We start from the raw sequence: 12008 nt of genomic DNA on the forward strand, positions 1-12008 counted from the left end.
CCATTAGGAAAATGGCAACGATTTCAGGTGCAAGTTCAGAAACAGACTGAGCATTACTATTGTAAATGGCTACAGTTTTGAACACTAGGTCATTCTAGAGGAAGTAACTAACGTTAAGTTCTTGCAGGCCCAATCTCCCCGGAACAGAAGGAAAACTAACCGACTCTACACCAGTCTCCTTCCCATCCTGGACTGCAGCAGCACTTTCCTGTGGGCGCGCAGTAGCCGTTCCGACAGAGCCGGCAGCACTCAGAGGTCAGGGTCTGGGCAGGCTGGACCGTGGCCCTGCATTCCTCAGGCATCAGAGGTCTGCATCAAAAGACAACCGTCAAAAGTGCATTTCGGTTGCAAATCAATATTGGAATGAAATCTAGTGATTTCGTAGCTTGCAGAGCACGTCTCTTGCTTTCCAAAGAGACCTTTCTTTTACGCCACTCAGACAGAAAGGTCGACAACTTTCTAAGAGGAGAAAATACACACCCATGAGGAAACAAACTAACCAGTTTTGAACCAAAGGGAACAAATCAAACACGGTAAGAAACTTTATCATGATCAAAATTCATTGATTAAAAATGTAATTACGTTACATCAATATTTTGGTAGCTAAGAATTCCTAGCAATTACAATTTAAAAAATAAAGATGAATAGATATTTTAAAGCTTTTTTTTTTTTCCCCTCAAAACGCCAAAAGTTTTTAGGAATAGCACCTGAGATAGGTTTCACTTGTTATTGGCATATTTGGCAACATCACGAGGCTGAAGGCATTCATCAGAATGAACAGTTGTAGCCTAAAAAGCTTGGGAATCATTTTTTATTTCATTTTTACATTTCTTTTGAAATACTTTTTCCAGAATGACTGTTCTTAAAAGGACATCATAACACATGTGTGTGTTTACTACTGACTCAAAGTTTAAACTCTTTATGCAAAGAATGATCTACATAGAGAGATTTTATATACATACATATATATTTTTATAATTTGATTTTGTCCCGCTATGAAGAAAAAGAATGCTAATAGTAGCAAACAAAAACATCTTATCTGTCATGTTAAAAGTCATAGACTTTGTTTTAATTGCTCTACAATTGCCATCATTTAGAGAGGGACCAAGATGCCTTCAGAAGATGGTTGTTATAGCTCTTAATGTTTTTGAATAAGAGGGTGTCTTTCAAGTTGTTTCACGCTGGAATCATGATCACACCTGCTCATTACCTAATCTTTGGGAAAAAATGTGCAGTGGTACCTTGCTATCAGTCACTGCTACCTGTGCCTCAGTGTGGTGAGAAAGCTCTTTTCAGTGAAGGAATGTAAGTAAACACTTCATCACCAGTCAAATCACCACCAGGAGGATGGGCAAATCAGTTGGGAGTCCTTAAGTACCATAACAAAGAAGGTGATAATTATAGGTCAGAACCACCACAGAGGTGAATGATATAGCTTTCCGAGAGAAGCAAATAATTAGGCCCTGCAGACTCAGTTTTCTAGAGACAGGTTATCTTGTTATGCCCCTGTAGCAATATGAACAGTGATAATAATTTGGAGCTTGGCCTCAGGCTGTTTCTACAATGACTCAAAACCATATTTAAAATATCTAATGACTTCTTTAGTTCCTCTCTCCAATAAGATCCCATTCTCTGTTGAAAGCATTGTTTGGGATTGACATGGACACACTATGATATTTGAAATAGATAACCAAGGACCTACTGTATAGCACAGGGAACTCTGCTCAATATGCTGTGATAACCTAAATGGGAAAAGAATTTGAAAAAAAATAGATACACGTATATGCATAATTGAATCACTTGGCGGTACACCTGAAACTAACGTAACATTGTTGATCAACCATACTCCAATATAAAATAAAAACTGAAAGAAATAAAAGTATTGTTCTGCAACTTACGTGACAATTCAGAAAACTCCCTTAAATCTATTCAACCTCTTATTTAAATCTAGAAATGGTCAGCTTATGTGAAATGTACTTAAGGCATTCCATATTTTCACTCAGAACACACCATCAGGTATTTCCTATGTGCCCCCAAGGGAGTCTTTCTGAGAGTAATGGCAGAGTGTGATAAGGTGAAGATGTTAAACAGATATGCCAAGGAAAGTGAGGGCATTACCTTGGCCTTCTTATTGTTGAATAGCCCAAGTCTGCCTATTTCTTCCTCATATAAAATTCTTATCTTGTTTGTGAGACGATGGTGGCATTTGTGACCATCAGGAGAGCAGTTTCTCAGTAGCCATGATGCTCTTCTGAGTCACGGGCCACCACCATTTACTGAGTGATAATCGGTAAACAGGTATTGTTTCCATTTTACAGGTAACTGAGATTCTGTTTACCCAATTCTATTTGTTACTCACTCGTTCACGCTCTTTCTGATTCATTCAAGAAAAGAGGCCCAGAATCAGAGTGTGTCAAGAATATGTTACGTGTTATATGCAATGCAAAAAAGGCAGGCACATAGCTCACATGCTACTTGATGATACGGTTCATGCCTGAGCAGATGAATATAAAGAGGAGAAGACACCATGTGGATTAAGAACGTAGGTGACTTTGATCAAACAACTACCACGGGAAGATGTTGCCTGTTTGAGGCAAAGTGTAGGGACATTGATTCATGTGCACTGGGAACAGATAAGGTGGGTGTGACGACACTGGGAACAGATAAGGGGGTATGACGAACAGAGATTCTCTGTGGAATTTCAGTTCTTCAGGGCAGGGTATCTGATCCTTTTTTCCTGGATGATCCTCCAATTAGACAGTTTGTCTGATTTTCACCAAACATTCAAATGTGTGGAAACTCAGGTTATGGAGGGAATTATAAGTTGTTTTTTTTTTTGCCTAGGCTTGAGCAAATGCTTATCTATCGGTGGATGTCACTGCTTCATGCTTGGGCTTGTTTAGCTTATATAAAACTGTGTGGCTGTCATATATAAACATTATGATGCCCTTAAATTTTTATTTAATTACCTAGGAAAATATTTATTTTTTCTTTTATGAAGTTGACAACCAACATTCCTCACTTAGCATGTTAAATAAATCCTCTCTCTGTCTCTGTTATGCTATTGGGGAGCCTTGAACATGAAAATGTACATAAAACATAGGCCATCACCTATAGGACTTCACTTCTCTTAAGGAATGAGTAATCTTATTTCCCCTTTCCCTTCCCCATTGAAATAAAAGCTTTCTGAGGGCAAAAACTATATATTCAATCCTCTTCAAGTCTAGTCATTGACTCTGCCAGGTACTGTGCTCTTCATGGGGATAAGACAGAAACAAAACGGGGTCCTAATCTTCTTGGAGACCACTGTGGAGAAGACAGACAAGCAAACACAAAAGTATAAGGCAGTATGATCTTTGCTATGATACAGGTGCATATGAAGTATCACAGGAATACAGATGAAGGTGCAATTAATTTAGGATTGAGGGATGTTATAGAAAGATGATATTTAAGCTACCAAAGTATTTTATCTCCTCAACTACTTATAGTCATAGGAGGTAGGAAAATACCATAGGCATTCAATAAATGTTTATTGAATTGAATGCATATAGTAGAAACTTTTTTCAAATCTGGAATATAAATTCCATGAAGCCAAATATTCCCCTCTCTTCTCTTGTGTCTTTCCAAGACCCAGAAGAGTGTACAGCACATGGAAGATCCTTCTTAAAAATCTGTTGAATGAATGAAACGAGTGGAATTTTAAAAGGGTGTTTGTTTCTTTAAAATGCTACTGAGTGACAATATTAGGAATATATGGACTATTTAGGGGAGGGATATCATTAGAATCGAATCACTATACTTTTATATCATAAGCATAAAACTAAAAACACTCACTGTATTTCTCTCTATTGGCTAAATTAACTTGTATTAATTACAAGTATTTGTAATTACAAATTACAAATTTGTAATATTGTATTACAAAATTCTTCCAAGGCATAGTTAAATTCATTTTAAATAAAGCATTTTTACACTAATTATAATCATAATAAATAAACAACAGGCAAAGAAGTAAGCATGACATAAAGAGATGGGATTACTTTCTCCTCCAGCTGGGAATTAAGTCAACATATCAACATTCATTTTTCTAGTAATACATTTGTTAAAGTTTGACAAAGATTTTTGGTGATCCCAACCATCTCTTTCCTCTCCACTCATTCTTTGTTCTAGGGACATTTCTTCTTTCCATTGAAAAGAGTAAGGTTCCTTTACATGGAATGAGGAGAAAGAAAAGGGAATAAAACAGGTAAACTTGAACTTTATTATTATTGTCACCTTGAAATAAACCATCTTGTATATTCCTAATTACTAAATATACACACCTAGATGGGATCTAAACAAAAATCTAGGGTATATACTTGTGATAGATGAACTCATTTTTCATTCTTATTTTTATTACACTGGGAAATTGAGCATCTTAATGTAGCCCTAATAAAAATTACTTAAATGGTCTTGCTCTCCTTTTAAACAATTACTTTTTAAACTTTTGGACTCTTAGGTCTACTGAATGAAGTCTGAGATAGCTTTCAAAATAGAAAACTTACGCAAGAGGATATTCAGATTTTTAATAAAGAATATATGGTGCCCATTTGTTGACAGTTATCCCCATAGTTCTCAAACTTAATTTAAATTAGAAAAACACATTTTCTAACCCCTTTATATATGACAAATAATGAAGCACTAAAGGGATAGTGTAGAAAACTGCCCAACATTTTTTAACGTATAAGCATTGTTTTCAGAAACATAAGACATTCTCTTAGAAACCTACGTTGGCTGGTTCTGTGTAGTAGCATAAAGCTTTAGATACTTTCTTGAAATAAAGGAGGAAGTTGAGAAGCCTGAGTAATTTATAACACACATTATACTGTGATGACTTTTTGTGAATAGCTAAGGCCAACAGCGAATGTCTCTGGGTAGTGGGATTAAAGAATGGTTTTAATTTTATGATACTTTGTAAGTGAATGAATCAATCAATAAATGAGAAGTCTTCTGTGCATTTGCGTGGAAGCACAGGGATAAATTCTGTCTTAGCAGGCCTGATCTTTGGAGTGAGTGTTACAGAACTCGATCTATTGTGTCCTTTATGAAAAGTAAAGGGGTTCATTCTGAAATTTTTGTTAGGGGTTCAGACTTTAAATTCATGTTATTGTAAAACAAGGTACATCGATCATGAGTAATACTCCTTTTTTTTTTTTTTTTTTTAGTAATACTCTTTTATAAAAATCCTGAGTCATTGGAAATTTCAGAAGATGTGCTAATTCTATAGCTTCTCAAAGACAACAGTCTGCTTGAGGTGATTAAGGACGTGATGTAAGAACTGTCTTATTCTTTTTTTTTTTTTTGTCTTGTGGGATCTTCGTTCCCTGACCAGGGATTGAACCCAGGCCCTCAGCAGTGAGAGCTTGGAGTCCTAACCACTGCACCACCAGGGAATTCCCTTATCCATAGTCACATTGGGACACATGGAAAAGTGTTCCCTTGCAACTGTAACCTTTGCAAAACGATTTTTCTTCCATGCTTTTTCCTATTGTCATGAGGTAAGAAAAACTGATAAATCTAAATCCTCATCACTCAGTGTGGTCCCAGAGCAGCAGCCCCAGCAGGAGGTCGTCTGAAATGCAGACTCTCAGGCCCTCCCCAGACGTACAGAATCAGAATCTGCACTTCAGTTTGTCAAGTGACTCCCATGCATGTTCAAGTCTGAGAGGCCCCTTTCTTAATTAGGGCCATGCCCAGCCGAAAGTGGTTAATGGGGCCATGAATAAGTGTGGTCAGGAGCTTCCAAGTACAGAATATTCTGGGATCTTATGATTGGATGGAGTACGGCCTCTACACGAGGGGGCAGCCTTCCTGTGCCACCACAGATTCTGTGGTTTCATGGATTTCCTCACTCGGTAAGTATTCGATATACAAGCCATAACCCATAACCACTCATTGTTCCTAAAACCATTACTCAGCACTTTTGCCTCAAAAAAAGTAAGAAAATGGGAAATTTCTCCCATTTGTGTAGCTTGAGGCATAGGAATGAGCACTAGTGCAGTAGTGCTATGTCATCTTTTAAATTATTCATTTTAGTGCCTTTCTCCAAGGTCAACACACAAACTACTCTTTTTTTTTTTTTTTTTTTTTTTAGTCTGGATAATTTTCTTCAGTCTGGGTGTTCACTAAATGCTTCTTACTCATGTTGACAGTTCTCTTTTCAGGGTCAGTTTACCCATGAGGAGTAGAATTTTGGATTCCGACTACATATAACCATTTTGTAGTACCTGGTAAAACGATAATACATCATACAAATTCAGTTTTGCTCTGAAGAATCTTATACATTCATAATACAATCCTATTCCAGGTTGGAGAACAGAGAAAATGGAATCTGCTTCTGTGTTACCACGCAATATCGGTCTCACAGGACTTCGTGGCTGTAGAGATAGCAACACACGTTTCCTAAGAATATTTTTCAAGTACCATTTGAGATATACCAAAAAATTAATCGTTTTAAGAGCTACTTGCTTTCATTTCATTCTTAAGGAATGCCTTCTTTGACATTATATCATATGTAAGCTGCTTCGAAAAATCTTTTTACATATGTCCTCAGTAACATATATAAAGTGGAGGAAAAGAAAACAAATTCAAGACTACCTCTGAACTTGTATACATTATGGGTCATATTAAGCATTTTAAATTTGTACTGTATATTTCTAGAATTCAAATTTAGAATGGGAAAGGCAGTGCTCTATCTTATTTCTCAAACCGCTGCATTTCTCTGTTCTGAAATGCGCTGAACAGTGCGGCTGGGCCTCAGCTCTTTTCTCTGTGACCAAGGTTGCCTTCATTTTGAGGTCTGTGATTTAAATGCTGAGCACGTGCTCACTCAGAAATACTGTCGACTGGCTTTAATATGGCAGTTTGGGATTGAGTAGGTGCTAAACTCAAAGAGGACAAAGGTAGTGGCAACTTGGTGGAGCTGTGAGTTGGACCGCCTAGTGTTAATGAAATTATTAGAACTTTCACAAATACCTGCTCAATTTTGTTCTATGGTTAAAGATGCAACCAGAATGAAAGCAGATTATGAAGCCACTTACACTTTCCAGTAATTTCATATTAAACTTTATCCTCACGAGACGGGGCCAACCTTGCTATTCCCAAATTTAGAAGATCAGAACATGGATGAAGATATGAAATAGCTTTCATACAGCTAATTCCAGATAATCTGGATGGAACTCTTTTCTAGCACAGCTTTCTACTCCACTGGTCCTTTTCAGGAAAAAGGGAGCTAGGCACCTGTGTTTCAGGCCTTATTAATCTCCCTATCCAAACATCACTACCACTGTACACAAGTATCTAAAAGGGTGTGTGGATCGCCTTCATTCAACTTTATCAGCTTACCTCAGTTTATATATTTCCAGGCGAAGATTAGGAAATGAAAAGTTATGTATTTCCTTAAAAGGAAAACCTAGGAGAAATGACTAATGAAACTGGATGATGAGGTTGTCTGCTTTTAGGGAAAAAAGGACAAAGTCCAATTTTATTAAATTGCCTTAGGTGTTTCTTGTATTATGTTTGCAATGTCCTTAATTCAGAAACGGGTCCACTACAATTATTAGAAAAATAGGCATTTGCACTTTAATTCAGTGGACTTGTTCCCGAAAAATCTTGTATTCTACAAAATCGCATACTAAAAATAAGGCTTATGGGAAAAATAGAGTTGGGGCAGACCCCTCGAGATCCATGCAACTTCGTAACTAAAGCACTAGCAAAAATAAAACTTGGTACCTTGGGAGAGGGCAGCCCAGGGAGCAGTCGGCAGTAGCTGGAGGAGAGATTTGCTCAGGGGAGATTGAAGCACACAAAACCAAAATGGTGATGGACGTGACGCTTTGAACTCAGGAGGGAGTGAAACCTGCAGAGAGCCATGCAAAGCTGGAGGAATGTCTCCTGGGGGAGGGAAACTCATTGCGGGCACTTATTTCTCATTTTAACAGTCAACTGAGAAGGCGCCTTCTGCCTGTACAGCAGCCGGGCTGAGGCCTTGTTCCCCCTGGTAAACAGACTGGACCAAGAAGCCAACTCATGGTGAGTTTTACCCATCACCTTCTGGACCGTTATCTGGCAACTTGTAATGTACAATGTTCTGGCATAATTTTGTTGTCCCAAAGTGGCAATATTTATCTCAGATAATATTGTTCATGTTTTAGGTAATGTGTGCAATCTCCTGATTTAAGATAAAAATAAGCTCCTTAGAGGAAAGGACTAAATTCTCACTCCATAGCACATAATACAATATCTTGAACACAGGAGACAAGCCAAAGATACCTGCAGACTGATTCAATCTCATGTCTTAATCTTGTATAACTGTACTTTGATATGATAGAAAAATAAAAACTGAAAAATTAGGGTACAATAAAAAGCCAATGCCATTGCTTCCTAATATAAAGAAGGAACCACATTCTGTTCAGAATTTTACGTCTAAAACCAATTTTTTTTAACTTAAAAACTTGATTCATAAGCCATAATTGATAAAAATGTTAGACACTAAATAAGAAATGTCTGCGACTGGGAAAATAGACATTTTAAGTAACACTTTGATTACAACATAATTCAAAAGTCTTAAAGCCTATATAGTATTTTTCTTTTAGCAGCCATCTAAAAAATAAATCTTTTTCCCACTTAAAAAACTGTAGACTACTAGTGTTTTAATTTTGTATTCTATGAAGGCAGAAATTTTAAATATCACTAAATGTTTTGAATGGGAAGTAAAATTTGAAATGATTTTCTGTCCCTTAAAATAGCACAAAAATGTCAGTTTAAATTCTCTTTGAAGACTATTAGGATGACACGTTCACAAATTTTGATGTTACACCTTTTGATTCACTTGTCAATGTTGACAAAAACGAGTCATTTAAGCAACAGATTTTTTTTTAGCTCAACTAAAATGAATTAGTAAAAAAATGATGCTAAGGTAGTTTTTTTTCTTTAAAAAGTATATCTTCCTCTAGAAACCATCTTTTTGCAAATTTGTGTGGCTGTTTTATGCAAGATTAAATCTGCCTTTATCTCGAGAGCTGTAACATCTGATGATCCACTGTCGCAATAAAAGTAGAAGATATTCAGAAGGTCTAATAATATCAGATTTCCACCACTGTCCCAGGTGGGGGAGAAACATGGGTATTGAAAAGAAATGCTTTTAAGAGACTCTTAACAAATGAGGCTCTTTTTGAAGAATATATTTTTAATTATTCATATTCTCCATTTTATGCCTTTTTAACAAATGCCATTTGTCAGTGGCAGATCAATCAAGTTTTCATAGCAATCTGTACAATTACTCTAGGAACTGATATTTCAACATTTAAAATTGATCATTTAAGAAAGACTGTAATTAGTATAAAGCAGAAAAGTCCCTTGAATGCTGCGGTCATATGTCACATCTTCAGAAAATAGGATATAAACATAAGAAGCTTTATAGTACAGACTTTGAAAATAGCATGGGCGTTTAGAGAAAATTTTTTCGTAAATTATGGTATCATATTTTGTGTATATTTTGAGATAGGCGATGGCTCTACGTAGCCTTGTATGCAATACCTGAGTATGTTTAAGTGTGTTTGTGTGCGTATATACAGAAACACACAAATCTTGGTAAAATATGAATAAAATTCCAGTTACACTTAGGCCATTACCATATATTATGTACGCACGCTCATCCGCTCATTAGAAGTTTTGACTTTGATCTTATCTCATTCTTTTGCAATATATCTTTAAAATTTCAGATGGTATCTGACAGCATAGGAAGGATCTGTTCACTAAAAATGTTGTGCACTACCACGTAAACTATAGCATATTAAGAATAAAATATAAGCTGGCACCTGAGTGTATACTCTTTTTAGTTATTGGAAATGTGGAAAAATTATAGCAAAACTGTGGACCATGCTTCCTTGTCTTTTAGACTTCACATCCACCATGCTGAATGAATTTTTATAGGACATATACTTGTTCATGACCTCTAGTGTTAAGAAATTCTGTCATGTTTGAAAACTAGTCCCTCGTCGAGCCTGTGTCCCTGTTAATAGCTGAAAGGTCAATGGAGCTGCTAAACAGTTTGTATTACTGTCAGGGTGGCCATGAAAACACCGCCTGCAGCAAGAGGACTTGGCAGCTGGGTCAACAGGCACTGTGGGGATTTATCAACCTAGGGAGGCCACTTGCATAAAACTTTGACTGATGAATTGGGACTAGACTGGCTTATTGGGCTAAACCTTCTCCATTATGCATGGCTTTCTTTAGGATGGCAGAGCTGCCTGCCGGCTCCCTGAGACATTTGCGAAGGATAAACAGAACCAATTTCCTCTCGTGAAGTGATTTTTGAGAAGAAAAAAAAAAAAAAGCACACTTCAGCATCCAGTAGACTAAGGAGTAGGATGAAGATATTAAATAAACAAATAAATAAACAAAGAGCAGTAAGTGGGGTCATCACAGGAGGGGCAGGGAGGCGACAGGAGGGCAGTTTTTGATGTTGGTCACACAAGAGTCTGGGGACAGGACATTTCTGCAAAATGACCTCTGAAGCTGGGACTTTGCACTGTTAATTTATAGACCTCTTAAGGGACTGGGTTGTGTGACTTAGGGGGTTAACAGATAAGCAACGTGTTAAAATAGAGTAAGACTGGGTACACAGGAATTAAATCGACATGTTTAAGAATGATTTTATTTTACGAACTCCTGGAGAAATAACCCTGGAAACATTTCCAGGTCAGAAAAGGTCATTTAGTTTAAGTCCATCTGAAACAAAAATTAAAGAATCTTTTTCAATAGTGTGAAAATATTTGTGTTCTATAAAATAAAACTAAAGCTTGGAAAGTTCAAAACTCTGTTAGAATTCTTTCATCTCCATCCCTCAGGAGCGTTTGTGTGATTCTGAAAAGATTTAACAAAGACCAAGCCTCTAAGACATGACTTGGATATTCGAAAACTAGGTACTCAGGGCTCTTTAAAACTCCGTGGACACCTTGACCTCAATTTTGAAACTAACACTATCTCAAAAGTTGAGAGATCACCCGCAAATAATTCTTGAATGCATGGAATGAACACCAATGGTACTAAAGAATTGCATATGCTTTAAATACAATATTTAATTATCTTCACAGCGCTCTACAGAAATGTAGCAGAGGCAGAATGATGACCTGTACTTTACTGACAAAGGCGAAGGAGCACAGTATGGTGCCACAATGCAGCGTCCACACTAAGGAAGATTCAGAGACAAGACCGTTTGACTGCCTATCCTGCCAGGATAGACTTCCTCATCTTGACAGGCTTCAGATGGCTCTACTAAGTGAGACTGAAATGAGTGTCCAGCTCTTGTCCTCAATGCCTTGACATCTGCTGGCTGAAGCAGTATCCCAGACCAGGGCATGCAGAACCCAGTACTTGAGGCTTTGGGGGACCCAGCAAAGTGGCCCAGCAAGCTGAATGAGTGACTGTACTGATTCGCCTCTAACTCCACTCTGCCATGAAATGAGACTCTTCCACTTCTGAAGGTATCCCTGTTCTAACAGGGAGGCAAAATTCCTCCCTTTTCTGCTTTTCCTTTAAAAACTCCTGAGTTCTAGTGAAGCCATAGAGAAAGCTGGTTGTATTCTCATAGAATTTTTGTTTTTTTGATTGCAAACAATGGAATTTGTTTTTTTATAACAGGTTATCTTGCCATCCTTTTCTGAGAAGGATGCCCACCGTAAATGATTTTAAACTTATGTAAATGATTATGTAACATATAGCCTGAGACCAGATTGCCCTTACAGACTGAGCCGGTAATGCTGGGACCTCGTCTACCTTTGTCAAAATGACCAAAGAATATTACATATCGTTTCAAAACTCCCTCATTTTTCTTATATGTGAGTGTGTGTGTGTAGGAAAAAAGAGAAAAAAACCTAAATCTTACGGTGTATAGGAATGTAACTTCCATGATACACAATACAGAATATAAAAATTTTATGATTTGTAGTTATTCTCTTTTAGAGTCATGA

The 12008-nt window shown here is 37.1% G+C and overlaps 1 protein-coding gene across 3 annotated transcripts in view; it reads right to left on the minus strand.

The window, feature by feature from the left end:
- The window catches only part of HHIP (hedgehog interacting protein), a 93434-nt gene that overhangs the window by 8433 nt on the left and 72993 nt on the right, over positions 1-12008 (minus strand). For all 3 annotated transcript variants that reach the window (XM_082837833.1, XM_082837832.1, XM_082837831.1), the window contains exon 12: positions 161-309. In XM_082837833.1, coding sequence (XP_082693959.1) covers positions 161-309 — 149 coding nt within the window. The remainder of the gene's footprint in view (positions 1-160; positions 310-12008) is intronic.

This window comes from Leucopleurus acutus (genome assembly GCF_964270905.1).
Source record: "Leucopleurus acutus genome assembly, chromosome: 4".
Taxonomy (NCBI): domain Eukaryota; kingdom Metazoa; phylum Chordata; class Mammalia; order Artiodactyla; family Delphinidae; genus Leucopleurus; species Leucopleurus acutus.